The 24,277-nt window shown below is 35.3% G+C and overlaps 1 protein-coding gene across 1 annotated transcript; it reads right to left on the bottom strand.

The window, feature by feature from the left end:
* Positions 1–8,729: 8,729 nt before the first annotated feature.
* On the bottom strand, positions 8,730–15,027 carry LOC131151045 (purple acid phosphatase 15-like). The gene is made up of 8 exons (XM_058102217.1): positions 14,571–15,027; positions 12,906–13,097; positions 12,365–12,698; positions 11,406–11,623; positions 11,052–11,242; positions 10,057–10,335; positions 9,535–9,653; positions 8,730–8,965 (listed from the first exon to the last, which is right to left on the bottom strand). Exons 1-8 carry the CDS (start codon positions 14,887–14,889, stop codon positions 8,950–8,952), a joined length of 1,668 nt encoding a protein of 555 aa, XP_057958200.1. The 5' UTR covers positions 14,890–15,027; the 3' UTR covers positions 8,730–8,949.
* Positions 15,028–24,277: the final 9,250 nt, after the last annotated feature.

Here is a 24,277-nt window from a genome sequence, read left to right on the forward strand (position 1 = left end):
AAGTTAAATCTCATGGTGGTGCACCTTATTTTGTCACTTTTATTGATGATTGTTCAAGAAAATTTTGGGCTTACACTTTGAAAACTAAAGATCAAGTTTTAGATGTGTTTAAGCATTTTCAAGTTAAAGTTGAAAGGGAGACTGGAAAGAAGGTGAAATGTGTGCGCTTGGATAATGGTGGAGAGTACATTGACCCATTTGATGTATATTGTTATAGCTAAGGAATTAGACATCAAAAGACCGTCAAGAAAACCCCTCAACAAAATGGTATGGCTGAAAGAATGAACCGCACCATACTGGAGAGAATGAGATGTATGCTCTCTCATGCGAAGTTGCCAAAATTATTTTGGGGTGAAGCAATGAGAACGGTGGTGGACTTGATTAATTTGTCTCCTTCAACTCCTTTACTTGGTGAAGTTCCTGAAAAAATTTGGAAAGGTAAGGATGTTACTTATGATCATTTGAAAGTGTTTGGTTGTCGTGCATTTGTTCACATTCATCCAAAAGATGAAAGATCCAAACTTGATGACAAGACAATGCAATGTATTTTTCTTGACTATGGGCATGATATATTTGGATACAGATTGTGGGATCCAATTGACAAAAAAATTGTTAAAAGCCAAGATGTTGTTTTTTTTTTTTAAGATCAAACAATTGAAGATTTTGGCATAGTTGAGCAACCACAATCTAATGGGAATGATTTTGTTAACTTAGAGTCACCTTCTCCACCTTTGGCACATGATGAAAATATGGAAGATGTTGGTCCACCTCTTGAAGATGTTGGAAATGATGAAATTCCTAATGATGTTGAAGATGAAAATGAGGGGGAGCAACAAGTTCAAGAGCAAACCCCATTGAGAAGATCTTCAAGAGAGACAAGACCTTCAACTAAATATCCATCAAGTGACTACGTTACTCTAACAAATCGAAAGGAACCCGAAAGCTATCAAGAAGCCATGAACCATGAAAATAAAATTGAATGGATGAAGGCTATGCAAGAGGAAATGAAGTCTATAGTTGACAATCACACTTATGATTTGGTTAAACTTCCTCCTAGAAAGAAAGTTTTGAAAAATAAATGGGTGTTTAGGTTGAAAAATGATGAAAAGAATTTTCGGTACAAGGCTAGGCTTATGGTAAAAGGTTTTGGTCAGAAAAGGGGAATTGACTTTGATGAAATATTCTCACCGATTGTGAAGATGTCATCTATTCGGGTTGTTCTTGGCATAGTAGCATACTTGAATTTAGAAATTGAGCAACTAGATGTGAAAACCGTTTTCTTACATGGTGACTTGGAAAATGAATTTTACACGGAACAACTAGAAGGCTTCAAACAAAAAGGGAAAGAAAATTTAGTGTGTAAATTAAAGAAAAGTCTATATGGATTGAAGCAAGCACCACGGAGATGGTACAAGAAATTGGATTCTTTCATGATTGATCATGGTTACTCAAAAACCTCTTTGGATGATTGTGTGTTTATGAAAAAATTTCTGAATGGCACTTATATTATTTTCTTACTCTATGTTGATGATATGTTTAATATAGGACAGGATTTCTCCAAGATTAACAAGTTGAAGTTGGAGTTAAGCAAGTATTTTCCCATGAAAGACTTGGGACCAGCAAAGCAAATTCTTGGCATGAGAATTGTTCATGATCGTGAAAAAGGGCAAATTTGATTGTCATAAGAAAGATACATTGAAAAAGTGCTTGAGTGGTTTAATATGGATAAAGAAAAATCCGTTGGTTGCCCACTTGCCAGTCATTTCAAGCCTAGTACAGAACAAAGTTTTACAAGTGAGAAAGACAAGGAAGAGATGAAGAAAATTCGTTATGCCTCGGTCGTTGGTTCCTTAATATATGCAATGGTTTGCACAAGACTGGATTTAGCTCGCGCTGTTGGAGTTGTTAGTCTCGGTTTCTCTCTAATTGGGGAAAGAAGCATTGGTTAGCGGTAACATGGATTCTCCGATACCTTAGAGGTAATTGGGGAAAGAAGCATTGGGTAGCGGTAAAATGGATTCTCCGATACCTTAGAGGTACTTCAAAGGTATGTTTGTGCTTTGGAAATGGTAAATCTACACTCCATGGATTCATGGATGCCGACATGGCTGGTGATGTTAATTATAGAAAATCCACTTCGAATTATTTGATGACTTTTGCAGGGGGAGCTGTGGCATGGCAATTTAAATTACAGAAATTGGTTGCTCTATCTACTACAGAAGCCGAGTTTATTGTCATTATGGAAGCTTACAAAGAATTGTTTTGGTTGAAGAGATTCTTAAAAGAGTTGGGCATGGACCAAGAAAGGTATGTTCTTTATTGTGATAACCAAAGCGCAATTCCTTTGAGCAAGAATTATATCTTCCATTCAAAGTCAAAACATATTGATGTGAGATATTATTGGATTTGGGATGTGTTGGATAAGAAATTTGCAGTTTGACAAAATTCACACCGACGACAATGGTTCGAATATGATGACAAAAGTATTGACTAAAGACAAGCATGTGAAGTATCGAGTTTTGGCCGGATTGGTGGAGTTGTCCCTATAAGTCGGGAGGGGGAGATTTATTAGGATTCCTTCCTGTGGGGCTCAATGCCTTGAAAAGGTTTTGTTTTCAAATGTATGTTTCCTAGTAGGAGCAAAATCTGGAGATTTGATTTTGAAATTCAAAATCAAAGATTATGCGCAGCAGCTTCTCCTCCACTTTTGAATTTTCTCCACACACGCAGCAAGCAATTTAGCTAGCCCTTAATTTTTCTCCATTTTTGGTTTTTCACTCATATAGCCTTTAGCGCCTGTAGCCAATACCTATAGCCAGTGCCTGCAGCATGCCCACGCCTGCGCCAATCATCTCTTCAGTACAACAATCTGCTGCTACCTTCTTCCTCGTGTGACTCCGGCTGTAGATTATTTACAGCATATTGGTATATCATTGTGCTCTACTTTGGCTGGTAGGTTCTTCTTTAGAGCTTTATTCAGAGTATTTGGTGAGACATTTCCATCTTGCTATATTTGTTTATACACTCTTGTTTATTTGCAAGGCTTGTGCCATTTGTATCCACTTTGTATGAATTTTTGGTGATAGTGAATTTGGTTTTCCGTGCCCTGTGCACGTACCTCAACATTTAAGGGAATCACGTTAAATTTTATGTCTTATTTTTTATTTATTATTTTGCATTACTTCATTGATTTACTTGTGGGAATTGGTTCATGTATATTCGTATAATTATTTTTCCCAACAGGTGAAGCTATTGGTAAAGGAATTAAATTGGGGCAATTTTGAAAGAAAGATTTATCAATTTTAAGAATTGATATTTTTTTAAGGAAGCAGTTCTCAATTTCAAGAGTTAATATTTTTTATTTAATTTATTTTCATATTTCATGAGTCACTATAAAAAATTAGAGTATTAGTGATGGATCAAATCTATCACTAATACTCATAAATTCGTCACTAATAGTCATTACTAATACTCATAAATTCGTCACTAATAGAGTGACGAATTTATGAATATTAGTAATGGTTTTAAAATAGTTGATATATGTACCATAACTACTAACTTTTAGTGACGAATTAAAAATTTTGTCACTAATAATGAAATATTAGTGACGAATCATAAATGTCACTAAAACCCTAATACCGTCACTATAAATTCTAAAACGGTTCAACTCAAATTCGTCACTAATAGTAGGGTATTAGTGATGAATTACGAATTCGTCACTAATATTAAGGCATTAGTGAAAGATTCAAATTCGTCACTAATAGTAGGGTATTAGTGACGAATTACACATTCATTACTAATACTAGGGCATTAGTGAAAGATTCAAATTCGTCACTAATAGTACGTCATTAGTGACGAATTATAAATTCATCACTAATACCAGAGCATTAGTGAATGATTCAAATTCGTCACTAATAGTAGGGTATCAGTGAGGAATTTGAATCTTTCACTAATGCCCTAGTATTAGTAACGAATTTGAATCCTTCACTAATCCCCTAGTATTAGTGATTCAAATTCGTCATTAATAGTAGGGTATTAGTGATGAATTACACATTCGTTACTAATACTAGTGCATTAGTGAAGGATTCAAATTCGTCGTTAATAGTATGTCATTAGAGACGAATTATAAATTTGTCACTAATACCAGGGCATTAGTGAAGGATTCAAATTCGTCACTAATAGTAGGGTATTAGTGACGAATTTGAATCCTTCACTAATAATTAGAAAAATTAAAAAACCTTTAATACTAATTTTTTTTAATCATTAATTCTTATATAAAAACCAGTAATTACATTTTCAAATACATAAACTGAAACCATAATTACTACAAAATTCGTAAATCATTCAAAATTTCGAATTTAAATACAAATTCAATTAAAATAAAGAAATAACATATGTTCAGATGACAAAAATTATTTTAAAATATTAAAAATTCAAATACAAATATTAGTACAAATTCAAATTAAAATACAAAAATTCCATTTGTTCAAATAAAAATAAAAATTACAAAAAAATAGTCAAAAGTTGCATCTGACGACTGTAGTGCATGCATGCATGGATCATACTGATGTTATGACAACCGCAAATCCTACAAATTAAGAGTCATTAAAAAAAATTAGTATACAAATGGAGAGATGACGCTTAGTATAATCAAGAAAAATAATTATAATCATTTCGAATGTATATGAATATCATAGAAGGCTATCAAACAGATGAAACAAATCATACGAACGTAAGATTTGAATATGTCTCCCCCAAAACCCAACTTAAAACTTTTAGACATTTGCCCAATGGCCTTCTTTCACCATTTATGTAAGTTTTGTCCACCAATAGAGAAGAAATAAGTCTATTGGCCTTCTTATTTTGCACTTTTCTTTTTTGCCGTTGAATATAAAATCAAAAGAAAACTAGAGTTAGAGAAGGAAACCATCTTGAAAAGAAAAACAAAGTCGACTGGGTGGGTGAGCTAAAAAAGTAGTTCTTAAAAAGTTCTATTTGATAAAATAACATGATACTTTTTCTTTTATTTTAGTATACTATTAAATACTAAATTTTCTTTGATAATTGAAAAATATGTACTTTTAATTAAGAATCTCATGAGTAATTAAAAATTATTTTTTTTATAGTCAATCATTTTATTATGAAATTTTCATATTTGAGATTTTGGAATTTGAATTTAAAGAAGGGTAATAAATAAATAATACACGCAAGCATATATACGCTTATTTTATCATGAGCAGATTACCTGCTACCGTACAAGTCAATTTTAAAAAATATCTTTATACGATCATGAAACAAAAGTCTTATATTGGTTGCCTGGGAGTTAAGAAAACACATTTAAGGGTAAATTTGCGAGAATATGAAAGCAAACAATTCCCTCACATGAACAACAAGGCAACTTTTGACATAAGCAATTCATGCAATACAATATGAAAGCACAATTTGAGGAATGAAAAGTTTAAATCTAATCAAACACACACATGGGGTCTTCCTTGACTAAGAGGCTTTTGTGATATATGAAGCAAGGAGAATTAATATTATAATTTATGTATTATGCATACTATGTCAATGTGTAATAATGTGGTCTTTGGGTGTATATATTTTACATCACATAATAAAATTTGTATTATGAAATTCAATATTACATTGTGTTTCTAATTTTCAAAAATCCTGATTTAGTATTTGAATTCCAAACTATGAATGAATAAAATCAAGTTTAGATTACAAAAATGTCTTTTTATTTTTTATTTTTTGGGCTGATAGGTGGCTCTAAATGGGCTAGGGCTGCACAATGAACAATTTGATGCACATAAGATATGAACAATTTTACATGCAATCAAATGTAAATTATTTTCCATGGAGTGGTATGTGTATCAATGTTTCCTAGTTAAATAGAACACCTTAAAAGTTCCCTAAGAAAATATTTAATAAGACACATAAATATATTCCTATAACAAACTAATTTGAATGGAGGAAAAAAAAATCGCCCAAATTTTAATAAAAAAAAAAAAAAAACATACCTGGGGTTGGGAGGTAGAGGACTCAAGCGGCGGCGCAGCTGGGGCTGCGACTCTGAGTGCAAGCGAAGGCCGAGGACTAGACGACGTGTGGCGGGTAGCGGCGGCGGTGGTTGCGGTACCTGCTAAAGGCAGCCGGAGGAGGAAGGAAAGGAGGGGAAAGAAGGGAGGAGGGAAATGAGGGGAAAGAAGGAAGAGGGAAAGGAGGGGGATCGGGAGTGCGCAGAGGCAGACGAGCGTGGGAAAGGAAAGGGAAAGGAGGGAAGAGAAGAAAGATTAGGGCAAAGTCAATAAAATGATTAGTAGTGACGAATCCATAACCGTAACTACTAGTAGGACAATAGTGACGAATTAATAAATTCTTCACTAATACTTTGCGACTAAAATTCTTTTTTTTTTTTTTAATACGGGAAGTATTAGTGACGGTCCTCAAATCCGTCACTAATACGAGGGAAATAGTGACGAATATTGAAATTCGTTACTAATACTTTGAAATAAAAAATTTGAAATTATTTTAGAATACGGGAAGTATTAGTGACGGTTCCCAAATCCGTTACTAATACTGGTGCAATAGTGACGAATAAATAAATTCATCACTAATACTCTGAAACAAAAATATTGCGATTATTTTTAATACGGGAAGTATTAGTGACGGTTCTTAAATCCGTCACTAATAATGGGAAAATAGTGACGAATAAAGAAATTCGTCACTAATACTCTAAAACAAGAAATTTTTATTTATTTTTAAATACATGAGGTATTAGTGACGGTTCTCAAATCCGTCACTAATACTGGGCAATAGTGACGAATATATGAATTCGACACTAATATTCTGAAACAAAAAATTCTTACTTATTTTTCAATACGTGAAGTATTAGTGACAGTTCCCAGATCTGTCACTAATAATAGGCAAATAGTGACGAATAAAGAAATTCGTCACTAATACTCTGAAATAAAAAAATTTTATTTATTTTTAAATACGAAAATTATTAGTGATGGTTCCCAAATTTGTCACTAATACTGGGGCAATAGTAACGAATTTGTATATTTGTCACTAATACTCTGAAATAAAATTTTTTTTTTTATTTTAAAAATAATAGTAGTGACGATTATTTATTCGTCTTATTCGTCACTAATAAGAACCTTTAGTGATGGATCTTATTCGTCACTAATACTGTACAAATCGTCACAAATATTTTCTCGGGATAATTTTTACGTAAAAAACTATTTCCTGCAATTTTTTTCGGTTTTTAGTGACGGATTCAATTTTGTCACTAATAGTTTCGTATTAGTGACGATTCTCAAATTCGTCACTAATACCCCCCTTTAGTGACGAAATTGAATTCGTCACTAATAATTTCATCACTAAAAGTCAGTTTTTTTGTAGTGAGTGGTAGCAAAAGTAGTCTTACCACGCGTCCTTAACCGTTGACATGTGTCCTGCAGTGGTTAAGACTAAGGTAACTACCATGTCTCACACAAGGTAGTTAAATTTGTTTATATTTGAATTTGAAATTCAAATATTACATGATCATTTGTGCAATTCATTTTAACCTCCATTAATCTTTGTGCAGTTCATCCTATTTTTATTTCTTCTTCAATTCTTAATAAATAAGTAGTAATTAATTAAGTTTTCTAATACCTCACTTAAGATAAAGTGTGTTAGAAGCGACTCCATTAGTTTATGTTTTCGACCCATATCTCGAACCCATTTACATTTCTCATCTTGAGTTTTTCATCTGTGTCAAGATGGTTTGGAGATTCACCCTAGCAAAGTCTTCAGCACATGTTAATAGATCTCATGATAGTAGCTACTATCTAGTGTGCCCACCTCAACCACCTTCCATATCATGCATATCGTCATGATACCTCCTTATCCTAGTGGGTCTAGTGAGTCTTCTTGTTGTCATTACTTAGAGTCAACACCAACCTCAACATATGGGTATTAATATGATTCAAGATATGATTGAGGAGGATATTACACACCTCCTTCTTGATTGGAATTTCACAATTAGTATATTTTCAAGAGTAATGGTGAAATGATGTGAATATAAGTTTATTTAACTATGTATTTCCACAAGCATGGGGAGATGATTCACAATCTCAATCTCAAGCCCGAGGTAATAATATAAATGGAGACAATGAAGAGCCTCCATGTCTTTATGTATGGTGGTGACCAGTGTTGTAATATTGTATTCATGTAATGAATTTCATGTGTATTGTATATTGACTCTTTTTATGTTTAAGATTAATTATCTTTGAATTTCATTACACTTCTAATCTTTTTAGTCATTAGAGTAGTAAAAAGTATAGGAAAGGACGTATGGCAGACAGTCACTAAATTAATATAATTAAAAATAATGTTGACTATTAAAAAGTGTTCGTTAGCTAAATAAAAGCAATCAAATTCATTAAAAATCATGTTTTAAAGGATTTCATACTTATTTTTCAATTTTGGCATGATTGAGCATGCATGAAAAGAAGTTCTCGACCACTACGACCACTTCCAGTCTACTCCTAGCTCTCGTAACACCAGCAATTTAAACCATGATCTTGGGTGATACATGAAAATATTTGATTGATTGGTTAAGGTCAAGGATGTGCCCTTTGCTTTTAAGAAATTAAAAAATATTGGAACTAGACTTCTACGACATGGCGGGATGCTCATTTCTCCATATTTAGAATTTTTTAAAGCATCGAAAAGTTAAAACCTTTGGGAAACAATGCCATTTATTTATGTTTAAGAAAAAACATTTCTATGGGAGTAATTCCACAAGGTGAAACATAACAACTGATTATTTTATTTTATTCTATCTAGAGATTGAAAGGAGAAGATGACGATAATGCTGGCCAAATACTCTTTCAATCCTTTGTACTCCACTTCCAATTTCCCCTTTTCTTCGTATGATCGATTTATTTCCGATCGATTTTGTCACTCAAGAATTGACCTAAAATTGAACATGAAAAGAACAACAAGAGGTTAACTTCTTCCATAATGATAAATTCAAATTAATGAATACGAGTACAAAGGTTAAAAGACCAAAATGAGAACAAAAATGCCTTTCCATTGAAGAGTAGAGAAGAAAAATATTTTGTAGCAGTCATCCAAGATAAATATATCTATTGCCACAAATACACTACTTATTTTGGCTGACTTCTTAGATATTCTTTTCACTCATTAACCAAAAATGAAACTTTGTTGGATCCTAGAAATTGAGGGTTTTATCTGTGGGCTCTGGGCTAAATTTTTAGAAATTCTTTCCTTCAAAAAATTCCCACTTCTTGCGTTGTTGCAACCATTAAAATTCAAAAATAAGCTCAATTTTGCCTTATTATGCCTCTCTAGATATGCCAAACATACCCTGTGGGGTTACTTCTCTCTATAATTGAATACCTAGCTATTAGCCTTTTGTTAAATTCATGTAGGACTTAGCATTCTAATTCTATTACGCTTTGTTTGTCGTCGAGTTATCATGTTTTCTATTATCATTTTCCAATTCTAACACAGTCAATTTACCTTGGTGGCTTAACCGGGCACCTATCAGGCTGCCTTACGATGTAAATTTGATCTCCAGCTTCGTTGTATAAATCCTGATTCCGGTGCCATGTCCAGAGAGCATGTGTCTTATTTTTCATCTGCAAGTTACATATGAAATTAGTTTGCAATACGTACGACGAGCACATTTTCATTTTCAATAGTAAATTTTGAAAAAGTTGCTGTACATTGGACACCTCCTTTGCAAAAACTTGTATAAATGGTCCAAATGTGCAGTTCAATGCAGTTATATGGCTATGGCAAAACTTGACAGTATAATTAATAGTAGATGAAGGAACTCTTAAGACTTCATTCAGCCAGTCTCCAAAAAGACTGGCCTTTCTAAGCTCCAATAAATGGCTATTTGAATTTTCATTATATGGGTTCTGCAAAACCATATTTATTTTTAATTTGAGAACCCTGCTTGCTGATATCACAGTCCCCGTTGGCGGATTTAAAACTAAGATTTAGTGGACCAGGGAAATAGAAATGAGAGAGGAATACCTCTAGGATCCCATGGCCAAAGCTGCTTTCTCTGTAAGCGCTATAATCAGGCTGCCGGTCCCAACAGAACTTGCCCGCTGCCGGGCCTGATGTGAAGTTGAACGCGCAGAAGCCATCCTTATGCTCTTGCTTTTTAGGGTTTGGACAGTTACCAGGTTCATCAGCATGTGCTACTGCCATCTTCTCTATATTGCCTCCATCACCAATCGTTATATAAACTGGGCCACAAGGGTCCAAAGTGTAGTTGTATATTCGGTTCGACCTCTCATACGCATGAACCTGTCTTTTTTTTTTTTTTTTTTTTGCAAAAATAAAAAAGGAACTATGACTCCAAAAAGCATTAAATTTAATTTTGCCAAAAGCATATGGCATTTAATCTATTTCCTTAAATTCTCCGGTCATTAGAATAGCATAAAATTGCATTTATTAAAGCAGCATAGTTGTAAGCAGAACAACTTGTCAAGATACCTCTGTCAGCAAGTCAACTACTTTTTCACAATTGAAATGTAGCCTGAAGTATTGAGTCTCATCCTATGTTGTGGTTAAAGACTCAAATTAACTTCCAACAAGCAACAACTTCCAGGATGAGTAAGTGCACACTTTCAATTTCTGCAGACCACTCAGTCTAGTTTTGAAGAAGAAAATAGCTGTAATTCTCTATGGAACTCCAAATCACACACTGTTACATGCAGTGGAAAGAAGACTTTATGCAGAACTAGCTTGAACGTACTGTTAGCCAAGTATGGTTTATGGTCAAAAGAGCTCTATGTTTATACCGTAACGAGATTGGTCGTCCAACTATTCTTGCAATGAGATAAATATTTATTAACCATTTCATGTATGAGTAGAAATAATATTTGTTTTGTTATCTTACGAATTCTAGGCAATAAGAGATACTAAACAAACCTTATTCAAATAACAGTACAGAAAAAACAGTTAAATAGATATGCTGCAAAACTTGAGGGGGTGCGGCCCAGAGCTAGCTGCGCACTTACATGTCCATTGAAGACTATGTCAACACCATAGTTATAAAGCATGTCTTCCATCTCCACCCTCATACACTCAACTTCTCTGTAATGTGCCTTGTAGGTGCTGTACCACGGAGCGTGCCATGTAGCTACCAACCATGGAGTCACTTTTCTGTCAACAGCAGCCAGGTCTCTCTGCAACCACTTATATTGATCCGCTGTAACATTTATATAAGCAAATTGAGCTGAATGAGCATAAAATGTCATATAAGTTGTTAATGGGGATATGTATGTATGTATATATATTTATATACACATGCATGGAGAGAGAGAGAGAGAGAGAGAGAGAGAGAGAGAGAGAGGGTTAACCCGTAAACCTACATGATCTGTCATAAGAAGTGTAGGTACCCAGCATTATGAAGTGTATCCCCCCTGCATTGAAAGAGTAGTAGAAAGCGGAGAAAGATCCACTTTCTTTAGATGGGAATGCGAATCGAGAACTGTAGGCCATGAACGTCTGATTTCCAACCTGTTCTTCGAGCTCATGGTTTCCTTCGACCACCATTATTGGAACTTTGGACAGTAGGGGCTGCATATACCTGAAATCAAATGTCTCATCATAAACACCCGTATCAAGGTTCCTAATCTCTTCTCAACGTACCAAAAAAGCCATGTTGAAACAAACAGGTCTTCTATAGAATTTTATTTGGCTATGACCAAAACCCAGGATTTTTTTTTTTTTTTGAAAAGGTAATATCATTATAAAGGAGAAACTAAGCAAGATACTTAGAAACTCCAAACAGACGTACAAAAAAAAGGCGAGGATAAAGACCTCCCACGGCATATGAAAGTATAATAGAACAATTCCCACACTAAAAACCACCATTACCCTACAAGCAGACAAGTAAATCTTCCAAACATACTGTAATTAAGGCTAAATTTGTGGATTATTCGGGATAAAAAAACACAAATAAAAGCCAGGAGAAAGCTATGGAAATCAGAAAGGAAATCGGGGCTAGACAAGAAGACTGTAATAAACTTTAGCTGACAAATTTTAGTAATTGAGAATGGACTGAGGCCACGGATGCAACTGCAGAAATCCCATGAAAGTCAAAAATAATTCAAGGAGGTGATAGGGGATTATGGCTGCTACTCAGAAAATTTATAATTTGATTACGAAATAGTAATGGCAGATCAGTGTCCTTCTGTCTTTTCTTTTCTCTCCAAGTCACTCAATCCAAATGAAGTGGTCACAATTTTGTAGAACTAAGTAGTTCAAAAAAAAAAAAAAGGAACATTAGTAGGAAAGCTTTTTGAGTATGAAGTAATTGGAGTTTCACCTTCCCCAGTAGTCCCACCGAGGCTGATAAGTTTCGTGAATGGGAGTTTGGGAAAACGTGCAAGAGTAACAATTCGATCCAGTTCCATTAGTAAGGTACATGTTGGCATAACATACGTCCCCAATCAGTAGAATAAGATCAGGCTTATTGCTCATCAAGTGGGCAACCGTTGAAGTTGTGTTGTATGTAAGACCCAGGTCTCCTACAACTCCTATTCTGCTGGGGTATGTCCTTGGATTGCTCACTGGCATAGTTCTGAAGTGATAAATATCACTCATGGCTCCCCGAGAAGGATCTCCGCATCGATAGTAATATTTGGCGTTGGGCTTCAATCCTGCACAAGTGCATAATGGCGATTCAAGAGGAGAAGAAAACTATGAGGACTACATGGAAGGAAACAAATGAAGATTTCATTAATTTTCTCTTTTTCTACTAACAATTTATGGCCACGGTAAAGTGGAAACTACAACAGCAAAAATAAGGGATCTTAACTGCACTATAAAATAAATTTATAAAATGCGAGATGAAAAGGAATATGAACCTGTGAGACGAACATGGTGAATAATTCCAGAAGTATAGTTCTGGAGTCCTTCAAAAGGATAAAGTTGGCTGTAAACAAGGGAGTAACCTTTGGCTTTATGAACAAGATGGTGTTTAAGCTTCCCAAAGCAAACAACACTTGCAACAGATTTGGGATCTAATGGTTTAATGTTGTTTCCAATTTGAAATTCCCCTGCAAAACCCAAACAAAACCCTCTTTCTCAGATTAATTAACATATGCTCCTATAAAAAATGCTAGCTATTTGCACTCTGAAAAGAAAAAAAGTTGTTGACACCCAGAATTTATTGTTTAAAATTTAATGATGATTTTATTACCTAATTATTACTCTGCAAAGAAATTTAAAAAAAAAAAAAAAAGGAGAAAAGTAATGTGCTTGACAAAAAAAAATAGCTTTATTTTTCATCCAGTTTTCTAAAAAATTACAAAAATATGTCACTTTGTTTTCTACTTTTCAATATTTGCATATGAAAGTTGAAAGTATGTTTTTATTGTTTTTCAAATATCTATACATTTGTTGAAAAGCTTTAAAATAAATTATTTTCCATTTATAAAAAATTACAAGAAAAACGTCACTTTAGTTTCTGCTTTTCAATATTTGTACAAGAAAGTTGAAGACATATTTTTGTTGTTTTTCAAAATTTCCATACAAATGTCAAAAATAAAAGGAATTAAAAAAAAAAGTAATGTTTTTGCAATTATTTTAAATAAAAATAGTAAGTAAAAATTGTTTCACCAAGTGATACCAAGCCCAAACTTTATTTTCCGTTTTTAATTTTACAAATAGTTACTAATTTTCCCATATTTCATTTTTCAAGTGAATATAATAAATTTGAAGAAAAAAAGAAGAAGAAAAAGAAACATCTTTTGCAAAAGTTTCTATACAAAATTTAGAAATAATAATAATAATAATAATAATAATAATAAAATGAAAATAGTGACATTTTTTTAGTATGTTTTTTTAAATTGGAAATATTGCTATAAATTTTTCATTAGAGTTTGGTATGGGAGAAAAGAAAATAGTGCAATAAATAACGCCTCCCAAATGAGACGAGTACTAAAATTTCCGTGGATCCTATTCATTTACCTTTGTCCATAACATGAGATAGACAAATCAAAATATTTAAAATTTTTGTTGTAAGATGTCATGTTAATGGATCTGATTTCATTTTAATGGGTTGAAATATTAAAATAATATTTAGAGTAAAACTCATTGACATCTCATAAAGTTTGACCAAAAATAAAAATAAAAATCCCCCTTGAGATACATGAAAAAGATATGAACTTCTCATATATTTGACAAGAAAGATAACATTTTTAAGAGAATGTCTCAAAAATTTAATAATAAGAGAGATTCAAGCCATTTTTTGAAATTTTAATGGAAGTCAATAAAATTTTTAAATTTTAAGTAAAGTCTTTATGTATATTTATATAGAATCTCAATGTGTTTTGTTCTAATATTTATTTCAAAAGCAGTACTCCTAAGTCCTCTACCTCTCCGTGATGAACAAAACAAATAGACAGGCATCAATCCACATGCATTGAAAATAGCAATTACTGTTCCAAATCAGTAACTTGATTACCGCGCGACCCGAAACAATCGCGTACGCTAAATAGTCAGTGTTTGAGAGAGAGAGAGAGAGAGACCTGTGACCCAGGAGACCCAAGCAGAGTCGAAGGTTGCGGAGAGGGAGATGGAGATCTGCTGGGGGTGGAAGGGGAGGGCGCCGTTGGTTTGAAGGGCAGGATGGGTGTGGGGCAAGTCCTCCGCTCGCCCTCGGAATGCGCTGTCCAGGGTGACCGTCACCGGCTTGAAGGGCCCCTCTGCCGTCGTTGGAATAATCTTTTTCTTCTTCCCATAATTTCCTATGTTAACGCCGCCCGCGTCGCCGCTGATGAGTAGCAGAAGCAGCAGCGCGGGAATCAACGCAACCCCACGCACACTCGCACAGCCCATAGCTAACATAAAGATGCTCTGCGACAATTAGCTTCCCGGCCGGCCCAGAGAGAATTGAACTGAATTGAATAGAATGAACTGGGCGCCCATGCACGGGCTTATATAATTAATTCATGACCCAGAGAGAGAGAGAGAGAGAGGGAGAAATGAAATTAAAGCAATTAAAGCAAAAGTGTAATTGAGATTGACGGGTGGAAAAGGGTAGCGGGATTAGGATGTAGGTGTAGAATGTTGTATGGGCTGCGGATCCACTTCGGCTACTGTGATGAACGTCTGTCTCTGTCACCGCAATTTATATTCCATATTCTGGCGGTGCTTCTTTGTCACACTATCCCTCAGCCTCAGATACATTCAGTGGTTTTCCCAATGTTATTTTTTCTTTCAAAAAAATTGTTAATTATTTTCCCAAAAAAAACTATAAGACAAAAGTTGTCTAAAAAGTTTTTGACCCACCTCTTAATTAATCGTTGGAGACATTCTTTATTTTTATTTCTTATCTCTAAAGAAATATAAAATATCAATTTATTATTCTATTTTAAACAATTTATATTAGAAAATAAAAATAAAGTTGTTTTTCAGCTGTAAAAAAATAATTTTTTATTTAATTCATACCTAGCTATATCTCCAATAACTACAAATGAGTAAGCAGTAGTACTAAGAGCGTCAGCCCATAAGTGAGTACGAGTGTGAGAATGCAAGATGACAGTGTTTTCTTTCGATGCGACAATTTTGGGCGAGAGTATATGGATAAGAGAGTTGTTGATGGATGTCAGATATACGAAAGTGTGCCTTAAAATGGTTGCTAGTGAATTCTACACTACCATCACTTTGAAATATTTTTTATATGGGTAGAATGTTGATTTTTCACAAATTTTTGAAATTGAAGAAAGGTATCATAGAAGTCAGATTTTAATTTCAATGGATAAAGTCAAGTGAAACGGGAAAAATCATCAACAAAAAAAACATAGTATGCAAAACCCAAATTTATCTTTACAGGAGAAGAACTCTATATGTCACGATGAATAAGTTTTACACTTTGGATGATCGATGTTCATTACGAGTATAAGGTAATCGGTAATTATTCACAATTTGAGATGTGCTACATAATAAAGGAGATGACAATAAAGATGTAAGATAAAACTGTCCTTTTTTATTAAAAAGAGAAATAACAAAATGATTCACATGTTCAAGGCGAGCATGTCATAAATCATACGAAGCATGTAGAGATTTATTTTGAATAATAGAAACAAAGGCTGAATTTTTGCCTTCTAGCACATATAAGTTGTCATCTCATTTATCGGTTGCCACCACCTTTCCCATTTGGAAATTATGAATAGTAAAAGAGTTATTAGTAAATGTAACAAATAATGGGAAATCAGAGGTTAATTTACTAAAGGACAACAAATTTTTATTGAAGTGAGGAACAACTAGAACATATAATAGGTGAAAACCAAGGCAAAGGGAAACTTCTTTTGTAAAAGAACTTCCAATCCAATTTAGCACATCAATACAATTAGGCTAGTGCTAATGACCTAGTACTTGTAACGCCCTGACCCGCCACATGGGCCCGGGGTGTTATTAAAGTGACGTCGGCGTACCTGATACCATAATCATTTAATAATAATGCAGTAGAAGTAATGAAACATTCTCCATACATACATTACCAGAGCTCTAAGTTCGTTCATACATAAAGGTTTCCATGCATCCATGTTACAATCCGACCAAAACTGGACAACTAGTTTAGTCCATACGACCATAGTACAAGTCCTAAACCTGACAACATAACTTACATACGCTAGAGTTGTTACAGACACTCTCAAAAAGGAACTAATCTAACTATCACCCCCTGATCCTGCTAAGCACAATACTTGTAGTTTCCTGAAAGATGATTTGTATATTGGGGTGAGAAACTTTTTAGTAAGAGTGATCAAGTTAATATCAGTGTGTGGGTAGTATGCTTTTAGTGCTTACAGAAAACATTCATTCTTTATATAACTGAAAATAGTTGTCTTAACATTATACATACATATATAGTTGGAAATACTCGTTTCGTTTTCCTGACATAAACACTTCATTCATTTCATAACATCATCATTTACATAAAGGTACAGATATGCATAAAAAACACCTCCTAAGACTAACGCCATGTATAAACTCCCGTGGTCAGGGTTGTGATGCTCAAAAGCTGGACTAAGCCTGGGGTGATCAACCCAAGCAAAGTCAACATTCATTCACGTCATACCTCCGACTACGCAGGCATCCACAACGTACTTGTGTGCCCCGATTGCCCTACCGTGTTCTGAAAGTCCGGCCTTCCAGGTATGGTACACCCTCTACCAAGGCTAATCAGCATAGACCACCACACCACTCTTGCAGTACAATGTGGTGCACATGGTCACATATATAAATCCTAGGAACGGTACCGTGCTCCTTACATAATAGTCCATCAGGGTTCCAAAAACATATCGTGTAAGTTAAGTAATAAAACCATATTTCATAATCATTTCATATAAAACCTGACATGTAACTTCCGACCCTTGGCCGTTATATCATACCCGGCTCACAGCCGTTAAACATATACCTGGCTCTCACGGCCATAAACATCATCTTGTATTTTCACAAGCAGTTTCTGTAACGACCCGAAGAATAATGGTATTTAAATAATAAAAATAAAGAGAATTGGAAATAGGAACAGAAGGAGGCAGTCGATGACGTTGCATTTTGGATGGGATAATCCCAAGAAATTTTTCAGGCCTCGTCAACGAACACAGGGGTTTTTTCGTCGACGAGGGTTCTTTAGGATCTCGTCGACAAAGTTTCGTCTCGTCGACGAGAAGATACTGAGAGAGTATTTTTGGAGGCCTAAAATTTGTCGACGAGGGTTGAAGTTTATCGACGAACTTTCTACAGGACTCGTTGATGAGGTGACGTGGCTCGTCGACGAATCTCGAAGTATAAGTAGGGTTAAATGTGATTTTTCAATCGATTTCCTGCGCAAAACTTCTCTCTCTCTTACCCTTTGGTTCCCTACCCTTCTTTCTAAGATCTTGGGCCGATTTTCTGCCAGTTCGACGATCTGAAGCCACCACGATGCTCCTGGGAAAGTTCTCTGCAAGTTTGCTAGAGCGGATCGTCGGTAGGGCTGAGTTGGAAACCATCTCAAATCCAGGGTAAGGATTTCTACTCAATATTTGGCTTTTTGACAGTTGTAGAAAGCGTAGTAAGCATAAAAATACTGAACTTTAGTTATGGGGAATGTTATTTTCAGGATGTTGAACGGGGAACCCTGCGGGTGCAGGACAAATTTTCTTAGGGGCTTTTCAAGAATCGGGTAAGGGGATAAACTAAGTTAGTATTTTATGAATAAAAATATGTATATTGTTATAGCATTTGATTTCCAAAAAATAAATATATTTATATATGATTTATATTTGGGAAATACTGCTGAAAATGATGGTATGTTAAATATACTAAAAACCTGTTTTGTGTGACATGAGTTGAAATTGATATGAAATACCATTTTCTGGGAATGTGTTAATGATACGAATTTTTATAATGGAAAATCGGCATACGAGCCGATATTTTGATATATCTGCCGGCGTACGGGCCGAACTATGTATGTGATTTGCCAGCGTATGGGGCGTGCTATGAATATGATTTGCCAGCGTACGGGTTGTGCTATGGATATGTTTGTCGACATACAGGCCGAGTTATGGAAATGATTTTCCAGCGTACGGGCTATGCTATGGATATGATTTTCTAGTGTATGGGCCGAGCTATGGTAAATGTGAAATATCAATGTACGGGCCAATGATTTTCATGATATACGTATATATGCAAAATGATATGATTGATTTGATAATTAATGATATGAAATATCCATGTATCATAGTTTTAGTATATGTTATATGATATCAAAACCTAGTTGGCTTGGTCTAGGCTAGCACTTGCACAGTACCATTGCTATGTGTCCATGGTCATCATGATCATGATATTTGTGTTAACGCCACTGTACGGAGTAGTGTGAGATTGGATGGTCAAGTTTTTAAGAAGTGTGTGAGCGCCCCTGGTGTATGGACCAGGTCTAGGAGACTCATCAGACTTACAGACTGTACTTTTGACTTGACAGTGGTCGGTCAATCATTGTCAGGTCCCGCCTTTGGGCCACACAACCCAGTCATGTGGGGGTAAAACATGACAACAGCTAGCTAACCTACCAAGAATGTTTTTTTATTATATTTTATAAGATAAAATATGTTTATGAAAATGCAGTATGTTCTACCATGTTTTGATGATATATATGTTTTTCCAGATTTGACATAATAGTTTACTGAATATGTTTTGTATGGTATATGTATAACACGAAATACTCATATTGCCACACACTAGTATTAGTTTATTTCCCTTACTGAGAGGTGTCTCACCCTGAATTTTATAAACATTTCAGGAGCCCCTCATAGGAGAGCAGGTAAAGCCCTGCTGATCTAGTACGATTGGTCTGCCCTTTCAGAAGGGTAAGTGTTTTGATAGGGTCGGATGTATTTTGTGGGATGGCCCTAGATATCTTTTGGATTGTGTATTGTGTACATATATATACAGTGATTGCAGTAACTCTGGTATTGTAATGTATGGTATAATGAGGTGTTTATGATTTATGTTTCCTGCTGCATAGGCTTCCGTGATGTGTTTCTGATGTATCCCTAATACCTGCGAGTCCAGGTGGATTATGATCTGCTGAATTTTATGGTATTGTAAAAAAAATGAAGAAATTAAACAGGTCATCACAGTTTCGATATATTTCAAAAACAGTTCAGTATTTCACAAACATTCATCATTTCGGTTATAACATAATACATACATACTATTCACCTGCCACACAATCTCTTGTACTTTAAACAAAACTCATAGGTAACCATGAAAACATAGTATTTATGGTTTAAAAACATAAAACTGGCCTTCCCACCATTCATTTGTACTTAAAGTAGGATACCATATATCCTAAGTTTGAAAAATGACCTTTTGAACGATCGATTTTTGAAACCTCAACTGAAAACATAAATACACTTACTCCATAAACATTTCGTACAGTTCAAAATCACTAAAAAGCTAACTTAACTAGATATCCTTACCTATTTCCTGAAAAATAACCCAAGACACTCGAAAATCGAACCCTAGCTTTTTCCCGAGTTTGAGAATCTACTCTGCTAGACTTGTAGATATTCACTCCCTGATCCTCATGGTAACTTCTGATCTTTGAAATAGGAAACGGTAGGCAAAAGATCGAACTGAGAGAGAGAGAGAGAGAGAGAGAGAGAGAGAGAGAGAAAGAGAGAGAGAGAGGAGAGAGAGAGAGAGAGAGAGAGAGAGAGAGAGAGAGAGAGAGAGAGAGAGAGAGAGAGAGAGAGTTATATAAAAGAAAATACACAACTTAACTCTCAGATAACTAAAATATCTCCTCCAAGATATTTATATATAAATATCTAAAAATATCTCTTCCAATATATTTATTATATTAATTTATTTATTTATTATTTTATTTTATTATATATATATTTTTTTAAAAAAAAAAATTTGTTTAGGTTACTACATTTCCCCCTCTTTATAAAAATTTCGTCTTCAGAATTTGCTGATTGTGTAACGCTCCGGCCCTTTATACTAACCCAAAGTGCTACTACACCTACGTTATACCTATATATGATAAACATATATAAACAACCCGCCCTAAATAGGGACAAACGGGTGTATCTCATACATATCTGTATTCATGCACAATGAAAATTATAAACATTCTTACGAGATTCTATTAGACATATACTAGAGTTTTATGTATTCTTCAGTACATAAGATCCATACTTAAAACATAAACTATATTACATCCCCTTACATTCAACCAAGCTAACAACCCAGTACCGATACAAAAACTTACGTCCACTAACAAGACTCTACATACCAAAGTCCCTCTAGAAGACTAGGACCGACTTCCTATAGGACTTGAAACAAAGGTTGTAAGATTAGGGTAAGACAATTCTCAATAAGGTGGAAGATATTACATCAGCACATGACTACAAGAGTTTATTCCAATTAGAAACAGTTGCACAATATCACATTCACAATACTGTACTATAAGAGATATATAAACATAATTCAGCATCATTGCAAGAGAGAGTGCTCGAGGTTAGGATAGGGTACAGGCCCATACACTGTACGATCCCTCCACAGGGTACTCAACCCTGTGACTTTGCCCATTTTAGTTTTTTAAATCATGTATATGAAAATTTAGGACAATGACCAACTTTGAAACGTCATAAATATGCCTAATTACCCCATGGCACGGGTTATGCATTAGTAAACTCTAACAGGGCCCTATTCGTGCAGGCACTGTCAAGCATCACATATATAGTCCAACTGCCCCACTTGGTCCATTATTTCACTAGTGGCTCCATACTCTTGCAAGCCGACTGTCTCGATACCCACACTGATTCACATGTGTGGTTGCACTGTACCTCAGTTAGCAATGAAACCGCGCCTCAAGCTATTTAAAGCTTCATATAACATGGAGTGTCTTTCAACTCTTTTAGAGTGTCTTTCAACTCCTTTAGTAACAAGTTGTGGTCCCAATTTATCATATATATAATTTACAATGAAAACATAACAACTTGTGCAATTACAGTAATTTCACAATCGTAATCATGCAATCTTTCATGCATTCTTTCTTTCTTTCAAACAGAGGTGTTAGGAACTTCAGTTCTCACAATTCATTTACAAGTATAACAGTTCAATATGTTCCACTTCATATCATATGTCACACTCGTTTCTTCAAAATCCACTATAAACAGTGTATAACTCAAAAAATACCATTTGGACCGCAAACATGGGTATCAAGCAGCTCCTACTTTAGTTTTAAAACAAATAATGTAGTTTTGGAAAAGTTTGGAGTTCATATGCCAAAACCTCATTTTTGCCAAAAATCGTAAAATCGTAAAATAGTAAGAAACAACATTTATACCCAGTAAAACTTTGCAAATAAGCAGTTAAATGGTGCATAAGGACATAAGCTAACTTTCTAGCGGTTTAGTTTTCTAAAAATACTGATGTGAACAAATCCCTTTACCTTAATATCGAAAATTGAAACACAAACGAATCGATCCAAAACAACGACACGGGATCCCTGAAACCTAAAAACTGAAGAACATTACTTCACTATAATCTCAACTACTACATAACCACTAAACCAAAAACGAAATTAGATCCTTACCTCAATTTTAGGGAAAACCCCAAAAATCCTCAAATCGAAAATTTGATCTGTTATAACTGTAGAGATTCTCCTCCTAATCCACGTAGTGACATCGAATCATTGATTCTGACAACAGATGACACAAAATTTTAGAGAGAAAGAGAGAGCTGGTTTGAGTTCTAAAGAGAGAAAGAGAGAGAGAGAGAGAGAGAGAGAGAGAGAGAGAGAGAGAGAGAGAGAGAGAGAGAGAGAGAATGGAGATAACTTAGCATGGAAGCAATAAATATTCTATTTATAACTAGGTTGACCCGGCCAGCCTTGTCGACGAGTTGAAGTTCTCGTCGACGAGCCGAAGAAGGTCGCTTGTGGCCAAGAAATTGACCTCATCGACAAGCTTGAGATTTTAGAATCTCTTAAAATCCCTCGGTATCTTGTCTCGTCGATGGGTCCCTGTGTCTCGTCACCGAACCACAGAAGAGACTTTGTCAATAAGAAATGGAGCCTCGTCGACAAGCTCTATTTTTTTTATCCTTTTTAATTTCCTTTCTCTTTTCTTTATTTATTTTTTGGATTCGGGTCCCTACAGACTGACTCCTATTACATCCATTGGATTACTATTGATTTGCTGGGCCGACTTTAGTAAGAGCCGGTGGCCACCCACATAGTAGTCTCGTCCCAAGTTTAGTACCTACTCTCACTTATGGCAGAGGAATACCGTGGTTATATACCATGTCTCAAGAGATTATAATATTCATACAAAACTCTACCGGAGACCATACATACTCTAAACATGTACAAAACATATATACATAAAACCACTTACCTACTGCTCTACTTATCTTACTAGCTCTAAGCATCTCTAAAAAGATGAGGATACTTCTGACGTATCTCTGACTCTAACTCCCATGAGGCCTCCTCTACTGCGTGATTACGCCATAGTACTTTTTCTAGAGGAATATTTTTCGTACGTAACTCCTGCTCTCTATGATCTAGGATATGAACTGGTATCTCCACATATACTAACGTGTCCCCAAGTTCCAACGACTCATAACTGATCACATGCAAAGGATCTGGTATATACCTCCTAAGCATGGACACGTGGAACACGTTGTGAATCCTAGACAATGCGGGAGGTAGTGCTATCTTATACGCCACCGAATCGACTCTGTCTAGAATCTAGAATGGGCCGACGTACCTAGGGCTTAGCTTACCCTTCCTACCAAACCTCCTCACTCCTTTTATCGGAGCAATTCTCAAGAATATAGCATCACCTACCTCGAACTCTAGCTCTCGTCAGCGTGTATCTGCATAACTCTTCTTCCGATTCTGTGCTGCTCTGATCCTCTCCCTGATAAGCTCAACCTTTGTAGAGGTCTGCTAAATCAATTTCGGTCCCAAAATCTTCCGCTCGTCCACCTCATCCCAATATAACAGAGACTGAAACCGGCGACCATACAAAGCCTCATATGGTGCCATCTCTACACTAGCCTGATAACTGTTGTTGTAGGTGAACTCAACCAATGGCAGATATCTAATCCAAATGCTACTGAAATCCAGTACGCATGCCCGTAAAATATCTTCTAATATCTGGATAGTCCTTTCTGACTGACCATCTGTCTGTGGGTGGAATGCAGTATTGAATGTGAGCTGCGATCCCAAAGCATACTGCAAACTCTTCCATAAATGAGAGGTAAATCGTGGGTCTCAATCTGAAACGATAGAAACCAAGATGCCATGGAGTCGCACAATCTCCTCTACATATAGCTCTACCAACCTATTCATGGAATAACTGACTTTCACTAGGACGAAATGGGCTGTCTTCTTCAATTTGTCAATCACAACCCAAATTGCATTCTGTCTATAGAGTGCTGATGTCAACCCTATGAAAAAATCCATGGAGATGTGCTCCCACTTCCATTTAGGAATAAGGAGTAGTTGCAATGGTCCCACTAACCTTTGATGTTCTGCCTTAACCTACTGACATGTCAGACACTGCTTTACGAAACACACAATCTCTCTTTTTATGTTAGACCACCAGAAAGATTCCTGGAGATCCCTGTATCTTCGTACTCCCCGGATGTACTATACAGAGCGAACGATGTGTCTCCTCTAGAATGACCCTCTTAATCTTAGCGTCATTCAGTATGCAAATCCTAGTGTGGA

The sequence above is a fragment of the Malania oleifera genome, chromosome 3 (assembly GCF_029873635.1).
Source record: "Malania oleifera isolate guangnan ecotype guangnan chromosome 3, ASM2987363v1, whole genome shotgun sequence".
In the NCBI taxonomy this organism is placed as follows: Eukaryota; Viridiplantae; Streptophyta; class Magnoliopsida; order Santalales; family Ximeniaceae; genus Malania; species Malania oleifera.

Excerpts from the sequence above, each read along its gene's own strand:
- LOC131151045 (XM_058102217.1), bottom strand. The coding sequence starts at position 14,889 with ATGTTAGCTATGGGCTGTGCGAGTGTGCGTGGGGTTGCGTTGATTCCC. Across the intron at positions 11,624-12,364 it reads CGGTGGGACTACTGGGGAAG|GTATATGCAGCCCCTACTGT; the intron begins GTGAAACTCCAA and ends ATTTGATTTCAG. Across the intron at positions 10,336-11,051 it reads ACATAGTCTTCAATGGACAT|GTTCATGCGTATGAGAGGTC; the intron begins GTAAGTGCGCAG and ends AAAAAAAGACAG.